Source organism: Rhinopithecus bieti, unplaced genomic scaffold (genome assembly GCF_001698545.2).
Source record: "Rhinopithecus bieti isolate Rb0 unplaced genomic scaffold, ASM169854v2 scaffold_1467, whole genome shotgun sequence".
NCBI lineage: Eukaryota > Metazoa > Chordata > Mammalia > Primates > Cercopithecidae > Rhinopithecus > Rhinopithecus bieti.
In genome coordinates, this window is record NW_016803692.1 from 3,132,693 (window position 1) to 3,142,057 (window position 9,365).

At 33.1% G+C, this 9,365-nt stretch overlaps 1 protein-coding gene across 1 annotated transcript in view; it reads left to right on the forward strand.

Moving 5' to 3' along the window:
- Nucleotides 1–9,365, forward strand: part of COL24A1 (collagen type XXIV alpha 1 chain) — a 411,426-nt gene that overhangs the window by 5,986 nt on the left and 396,075 nt on the right. The window contains 1 exon segment of the mRNA XM_017850789.1: nucleotides 3,688–3,752. Coding sequence (XP_017706278.1) covers nucleotides 3,688–3,752 — 65 coding nt within the window.

A 9,365-nucleotide genomic window follows, 5' to 3' on the forward strand; every position in this document is an offset into this window, starting at 1 on the left:
AAAAAAAAAAAAAAAAAAGAAGAAGGCTTCCATATACACTACCATAGCAGATTTTAAAAATTCTATTTCCCTTCTCTCTCTTTGGATATCTAACTAAAATTGCCTGTGTTTTGTTTTATTTTTTCCAAGTATTAAAAGAATCAAGTCTATAAGGAAAAAGCGAATTCCTCAGTCATTTGGAGATAATACTTTTGATCATTTCCTTTTAAAAGTATTTACTGTCAATTTCATGTAACACATGGGTACACTAGAGATAAAGATGAAGACCTGCTGCTTGCTCAGATATTTACTTTCATAAAAGGTAGGACTTATAGGGGTATAATAAAGTCACAATTAATGTATCAAAAGTACAGAGATGTGGGAAAGACTCATTCCCCTTTAGAGATGATGGGAAACTTCATGGAGCAAGTATTGATTTAATTAGGGTTTGGGTATACTTAAGAATAATAGGTGGAGACTGGGAGGGCATTTCAGACATATACAAGCTCTTCCCAGCGAATGGAGAATAACTTGGTATGACTGGAACTTTGGAGATATCAGGGGTAGTGGGATCCATACTGCTGAAAAAGGAAATTGAAGCTGAATAATAAGGGCCTTGAATGCCTTGTAAGAAACTTTTCCTGTTCTTTTTCAGTTGGCTATTAGTTTTGGTTGTAACTAAACAAAGAGAAAGATAATCTATTTCAGTCATTGATCTCTACCACTCAATTAGTCATCAGCTTTCATACATAGGTACATTTACGTAAGGTATGGCTCAACTGACTTGTCATAATCTCCTAGGATCACCTGTCTAAAGAAAGATGTTTGATGTACTCAGGTTTTCGTGCCTCACACCAGGAATGAACTTGTTAACATTTTTATTTCCATTTTTCTCTACTGAGGTCACTGGGGAAGTTGATGAGTTTGTTGAATTGCTAAATGAGCAGTGCGGGCTGTTGTAATCGTCATTAGTTATTTTTAAGGGAAAAGTGCCTGTTGGGTTGTTTCTATGCATCTGAGTGAGCCTGATTACCTTGGGCAGGTGAGCCATGCCTCCATTCACATTCAACTTTCTACTTAAGACAGCATAATTCAGATGCACCATCCTTCATTGACTGTAATCCTAAGTAAGCAGTTTCCTAATCTCACTGATATGTATCCTGCCAGTTATATGTTGAAATATAAGTTCGAAAGGTAAACAGCCTCCTTACTCAAGCTCTGAATCACATTAGGATACATCCTGGAGAGCCCACACATCATTTTAATCTTGCACAATGGTCCTCAACCTTGTTTGCACATTAGAAACACTGGAAAATGTTTTAAAATGCCTGTGCTATGGACACATTAAAATCAGAATCTCTGTGGGGCAGGGAGAGAAAGATCCAATTATTAGTAGTTTTTAAAACTCCCCAGGTAGGCCAGGCATGGTGGCTCATGCCTGTAATCCCAGCACTTTGGGAGGCCGAAGTGGGCAGATCACCTGAGGTCAGGAGTTCAAGACCAGCCTGGCCAACATGGTGAAACTCCGTCTCTACTAAAAATACAAAAATTGGCTGGGTGTGGTGGCAGGTGCCTGTAATTCCAGCTACTCAGGAGGCTGAGACAGGAGAATTGCTTGAACCTGGGAAGCAGAGGTTGCAGTGAGCTGAGATCGTACCACTGTACTCCAGCCTGGGTAACAAAGAGTGAAACTCTGTCTCAAGAAAACAAAAACGAAAACAAGACAAAACTCCTCAGGTAATTCCAGTGTGCAGCCAAGGGGTAAAAAGATCCAAACAGGCAGACTTTATATCATCTCTTGAGGGTCATTTATTTTAGAGTAGTGGTCCTCAGAATGTAGTCCCAGATCAGTAGCATCAGCACATGCAGGAAGTTGTTATAAATACATATTCTTGAGCCCCAGCCCAGACATACTTAATTAGAAATTCTGGGGGTGAGGCCCAGCGATTGTTCACAAGTCCTTCATGTGATTCTAATCACACTAAAGTTTGAAAACCACTGACCTAGTGCAGTAGAAAAGGATTTTTAAAGGGCCAAATAAAAATTCAAGGGTCATGTCATGTTATAAAATTAGATATATATGTATTAAGCAAAAGTAAAATCTATTTAGATATATTTTAATAACATTGTAAATGTAAACACAGTGAATGTTCTAAATAGTTTTTTCTCAGAGTTTGGTACACATACAATCTGCATTAGAATCACAGTTAAAATGTATGCATCCTGGATATCCATCGCAAATTTTTGAATCATAATCTCTGTGTTGGGGCCCAAAATCTGCATGTTGCTCAGGTGAGTTTAACATTTGGGAACCATTCATCTAAATGAACAATGTCATATATAAGAATGTTTCATAGGCCTCATCGCAATATATGGTTTAGTTATTTATCCATATCAGCTGAAATTTCTGCAATGATTCAGTTGATTTGTTTGTAGAGTTAGTGATAGTTGTTAAGTATTCTATCAAAACCTTGTCTTATAAGAGCTGTGCTATGGACTAAGTATGGCCATAGAATGTTCAATTTTAAAATTACTAACAAAGGATAAATACCATTTTAATACAAATGAAATTTGCGTTCCATTATAAATAGTCTGATTTTATATTTGCTGGCTTAAACTTTGTAAAAAGATCATCTTCTTACATTAAGATGCTCCTTATACTAGTTGGTAAAGGTAAAAACATCTTATTAGTAATAAATAGAAAAGGTACCAATTACTACTAGCACATCAGGAATTTAATAAAAAGGAATTAATGGTTTATAGACAGCTCTATAATCACTCCTTGCAGAACTGCATTTTACAAATACATCATTTGAACAGTCCCTGGGTTAGAATCAAAAACAGAATCAGGGTCTATATTAGCAAAATTAGGTAATGAAGTATTGTTTTCAGCATGCTTATCATATCTCTTCAAAATTATTTCTCTAATTTTCATTTTGGAGGTTGATACAGCCAATTATGAAGAATGTTCAGCAAAATTTGTTAAAAGTTTGGTTATACTAACAATGTCACAAAACATTTTTGCTTAGAAACCTCATCAATACAAATGGACATTTTAATTTGTAGTGATTGGGTACTGTACTTATAGTTACTACTAATCAAAATGCTCAGTGTTGACATCTACAAGTCATTGCTATTTTCAAAACCAAAGAATCATGAATCTAGTACCAGTAATTTAAGTATGATATTCAAATGACTTTCACATATAACCGTTAATTTAAACAAATAAATAGCTGGTTCCATTAATTTATAATCACTATAGTTAAGCAACTATAATTTGCATTATTTTTGTGGAAATTTCTATTACTTTGTATGAAATTGCATACATGGTAATTTAACATAATATATGATAATAATACCCCTACACTAGTTCATAATTATTGAATGTTTCCTATGTGCCAGGTACTGTTTCCTGTGCTTTACATGAACTTTTTAAGTTAATCTTCAGAAAATCTTATGAGATAGGTTTAACAGATAAAGCAACTAAGGCACAGAATGGTTAAAAAGTGTGCCCAAGTCACACAGTAAGTGGCAAAACTGGAATTTCCCTTCAGAGCCTTTGGTCTTAACCACTATGAATATTACAATATCATGCTATTTAAAATAATTGCTTAATTCTTAATCTTGCATAGACTTTGTTTTGGATTTTATATGATTGTAAATGTCCAACTAGTAAGTTTTTCCCAAATGCTTTTTTTCTTTTCCTAGGAAACCACTTCTTCATTTTATTGTGCTATGTGTGGCTGGGGTTGTTGTTCATGCACAAGAACAAGGTAAGAAAATTATCTTTTAATTTATTTGCTTACTTAAAAATTCTACTTCCAGACAGCAAAAGTACATAACTTTTAACTCATCATAGCCTTAAATTCAACATTAAACAATAACAAAAATTCCACCCAGTACCATGAGAATGTAAGGTTAAAAAAACCAATTTTGGGGGGAAATATGACCTTTAAGAAATTACTCATATCTTCTGTCTGTGAAATTGCTTACATTTTTAAGCAAACTCTATAAAAGAGAAGTTTTGTACAATAAAAGGCTTTGCTTGTGACTTCATTTTAAGTGGGAGTTCTTGGGGTGGCAAACTGTGACTGCATTACCTTTGCACTTCTTGATACAACAAAGGCGTATAATAAATGTTCCATCTAGATTTGCATCATTAAGAAACAAAATGGACTTTGCATAGCAATAGGCTTAGGACTCTATTTAATTCAAATGGGGAGGTTTAGAAAATAAACCTAAACTTGTTTTGTTTGTGCCTGCTAGTTAATTACTCTGGTAGTATGATGATGGAGTTTCAGGAGTCTATGTATATCCTAATTCATTCATTTAAACATGATAGAAGCATCTTGTATTTCCTGTGTGATATCCTATTGCCAATGATTGAAAATGTAAATAAGATAGTGTCTCTAGCAACAAAGTGAAAAAAATGCCTTTGTCAAAGGTGAAAACATACTAAAGTCAAAGAGAAAATCCTGGAACTGTGCTGGAGAAAGTAAGAAAATACAAGTGAACAAATTAGAATGAATATGTGCAAGGTAGAGAGAAGCCAAAAGGCAGAGTTGTATTCTGGTTGACCAAATTGACAAGTAGATACAGATAAATATTCTTTCAACTATTATATAGATGAATTAAAATATTTCTTAGGAGACATTTTCTAAATCTCTTTTATGGGAAATGATTAAATTAAGCCACATGTCACATGTAACTTCATGAAAACTATTATTGACCAAGGCATTTAGGTTACTTCATTTTGCTTGAAGTAGTCATGAAGGGGAGAAAACTCTCTCTTTTAATTTATTGTTATTATCACTGTTACTGTTTCTGAGAACTTACTATGAACTACTAGTCACTGTGCTAGTAGAATATACATTTTCTTCACCACTGCCTCATCGCAGGGTTTTGTAATTATGGCCATGATAGGACTGCTGAAACTAAGATTAAGGAGAATAGGTAACCACCTCCAGGTAACAGCCTAATGAATGGTAGAACCAAGATTTGAGCTCCTATTTTGACCGCAAAGTCTACAAATTCCTTAAAATTGAGACTCCTAGAGCCACAGACAAGATAAGGAAGAGAAGAATACAATTATTAATTAAATGTATATTTTGTATCATGTCCTTTGCTGGTACTTTACATATATTATTCTAATCACCATAATGAACCTACAGAGTAGGTATTATAGATGAAGAAACTGAGACTCAAAGAAGTGGCTCACCTATAGCTTAGATTTGAATCTAGGTCTGTCCATCTCTGAAAACAAAACTCTTTCCCTTAAACATCCTCTAGCTTCACATTTGCCAGCCACTGGCATTACGAGTTTAATAATTTACCAAATATATTATTATCAAAATATTAGAAACCTATGCAAAGAAAGATATAGGGAAAATTAAATATTTATGAATAGATTTTTTAAAATCTAGAACCAACAAAAGTAGTAAATGAAAGAAACAATATACTTCTTTCACCCTTAATATCTCATTTACAGAATGTAAAATATGTTCTTTTATTTCAGGGCAAGCATCATAATTTTCAGTCTTATAGACCTAAAATTTTATTGCCAGTTCTTAACAAAAAGAAAAGTCCGGGAAATATGACCTTTAAGAAATTACTCATATCTTCTGTCTGTGAAATTGCTTACATTTTTAAGCAAACTCTATAAAAGAGAAGTTTTGTACAATAAAAAGGCTTTGCTTGTGACTTCATTTTAAGTGGGAGTTCTTGGGGGTGGCAAACTGTGACTGCATTACCTTTGCACTTCTTGATACAACAAAGGCGTATAATAAATGTTCCATCTAGATTTGCATCATTAAGAAACAAAATGGACTTTGCATAGCAATAGGCTTAGGACTCTATTTAATTCAAATGGGGAGGTTTAGAAAATAAACCTAAACTTGTTTTGTTTGTGCCTGCTAGTTAATTACTCTGGTAGTATGATGATGGAGTTTCAGGAGTCTATGTATATCCTAATTCATTCATTTAAACATGATAGAAGCATCTTGTATTTCCTGTGTGATATCCTATTGCCAATGATTGAAAATGTAAATAAGATAGTGTCTCTAGCAACAAAGTGAAAAAAATGCCTTTGTCAAAGGTGAAAAACATACTAAAGTCAAAGAGAAAAATCCTGGAACTGTGCTGGAGAAAGTAAGAAAAATACAAGTGAACAAATTAGAATGAATATGTGCAAGGTAGAGAGAAGCCAAAAAGGCAGAGTTGTATTCTGGTTGACCAAATTGACAAGTAGATACAGATAAATATTCTTTCAACTATTATATAGATGAATTAAAATATTTCTTAGGAGACATTTTCTAAATCTCTTTTATGGGAAATGATTAAATTAAGCCACATGTCACATGTAACTTCATGAAAAACTATTATTGACCAAGGCATTTAGGTTACTTCATTTTGCTTGAAGTAGTCATGAAGGGGAGAAAAACTCTCTCTTTTAATTTATTGTTATTATCACTGTTACTGTTTCTGAGAACTTACTATGAACTACTAGTCACTGTGCTAGTAGAATATACATTTTCTTCACCACTGCCTCATCGCAGGGTTTTGTAATTATGGCCATGATAGGACTGCTGAAACTAAGATTAAGGAGAATAGGTAACCACCTCCAGGTAACAGCCTAATGAATGGTAGAACCAAGATTTGAGCTCCTATTTTGACCGCAAAGTCTACAAATTCCTTAAAATTGAGACTCCTAGAGCCACAGACAAGATAAGGAAGAGAAGAATACAATTATTAATTAAATGTATATTTTGTATCATGTCCTTTGCTGGTACTTTACATATATTATTCTAATCACCATAATGAACCTACAGAGTAGGTATTATAGATGAAGAAACTGAGACTCAAAGAAGTGGCTCACCTATAGCTTAGATTTGAATCTAGGTCTGTCCATCTCTGAAAACAAAACTCTTTCCCTTAAACATCCTCTAGCTTCACATTTGCCAGCCACTGGCATTACGAGTTTAATAATTTACCAAATATATTATTATCAAAATATTAGAAACCTATGCAAAGAAAGATATAGGGAAAATTAAATATTTATGAATAGATTTTTTAAAAATCTAGAACCAACAAAAGTAGTAAATGAAAGAAACAATATACTTCTTTCACCCTTAATATCTCATTTACAGAATGTAAAATATGTTCTTTTATTTCAGGGCAAGCATCATAATTTTCAGTCTTATAGACCTAAAATTTTATTGCCAGTTCTTAACAAAAAGAAAAGTCCTTTAGAAAACCTCTCAGACTTTAGAAAATTGAATATTTTTGAGCACAGGAAAGAAATGGAAATAGTATACTATCAGAAACTTGGAGACACTTTTTTCCTAAAAGAAATTTTGTGATTAAATTGGCATGATGCAATTTGTAACACCTAATCAGGAGATTGGAAAACCATTATCAGAAAATTGTGTTTTATATGATCACAGATATTATTTATATTCATATTGCTGAATATGTTTGAGTGAGAGATATTCTAAGTTAGACTTATCAGAAATAAATATTTGTGTGCTTATGAGATTTTTCAAAACTTAAAAAAGTATATCAAAGAATTACAAGTATTGTACAAAGTTTAAAGGCCAAATTGTATGACAAAACATATAGCAAAAAGTAGTGTCCCTTCCCCTTACCTACTCCTGCTATTCTCTGCCCAAACTCTTTTAGCACCTTCTTTTGGTTTTAACATCTATATTTAATACTATAATGTTTGAATATTATATTGACTTCCTATTATTAATGATGAGGATTTAACATTTCTGTACTATTTTCTGTGTCTTCTTTTCCTCCTTCTATTCTTTCAATATAGTTTTATCCAATTTTTGGTTAAATTAATATTCACAATGCAGCTTATTATGACCATGTGCATATTTTTTAAATCACTGAGCCATGTATGTTTATATTTTTTTCTTGTAAATATTACAAGATTGCCTCCTTTTCTGTTTGCTTTATGTTCTATGTCACTATCACTAAATCTCAGATATTTTGAAATATATTTTCCCCAAAAACACACAAAATACTCCAGAAATTTGATTTTTTCTGGGAGATATTCCTTCTGCATGCTAAAATTTTGCTCTGCTATGGACCAGTAGTTCTCTAAGCTTCCAGTAGAGCTGATATCTGTGTTAGATGGAGTTCTTGGAACTCTTATTTCATCTTTCATAGTCTATTTCCTTATTTGGGTGCAGCATATCCTCCAGTTGCATCCTGAGAATATGTACTTGGGTGGTGCATTTTTTTTAGAACATTCCATTTCTAAGAGTGTGTTTATTCTCAGTCTTACACTTAGAGGTAGTTCAGGTGAGTATAAAATTTTAGGCTGTAAATATTATTTCCTCAGAATTTGAAAGATTTTCATCTTTTGCCTTTTTTATCTGGCTTGCAGACTTTTAAAATCTAATGTTATATTAATTCTTGATCCTTTATATGTGACCTTTTGATTTCCCTTTTAATCCCTTAAGATCATCTATTTATCTTTGATGTTTTGGAATGTTACAATAATCTTTCTTGATACAGGTCTTTTTATAACTCATTGTGCTAGGCACTTAGTAGGCCTTTTCAGTGTGGAAGCATCCTTAATTTTCTGGGAATTTTCCTGTATTATGTTTTTCTTACTGATATATTTATTTCCTCTTTCTTCAATATCTTTTAAATATTAAATCTTCAGTATTGGGCTCTTTATTTTCTTATTTTTAGATCCTATTTTCCGTCTTTGTTTTATGTACTACTTGATATGAGATTTTTCATCACTTACTATTCCAAACATTTTGTTTAATTTCTTATTTCTTCTGTGTTTAAATTTTTAAGGGACTTTTTTCGCTGAGACTAGTCCTTTTTTTAAAAAAGCATCCTGTTCTTATTTCTTTGATGCAATGTCTACTCTTATCTCTGTAAGAATAAGAATGATGATTTTTTTAACTTTTCTTCTGCTCTCTGCATTGTCTTTGTTCTAGATTTTTGTATTGGTCTGTCTTTTATGTTGGAGAAGTTATTTATAAGTATGCAGCATTTCTGTTATCATTTAAAAGTAAGACACTGGCCAGGTGCAGGGCTCATGCCTGTAACCCCAGCACTTTGAGAGGCTGAGGTGGGCACATTATCTGAGGTCAGGAGTTTGAGACCAACCTGGCCAACATGGTGAAACCCCATCTCTACTAAAAAATACAAAAAAAAATTAGCTGGATGTGGTGACATATACCTGTAATCCCAGGTACTTGGGAGGCTAAGGCAGAAGAATTACTTGAGCCCAGAAGACAGAGGTTGCAGGGCAGAGTTCGTGCCAGTGCACTCCAGCCTGGCTGACAGAGTGAGACTCTGTTTCAAAAAAAGAAGAAAAAAAAAAAAAAAAAAAAAAAAAAAAAAAAAAAAAAAAAAAA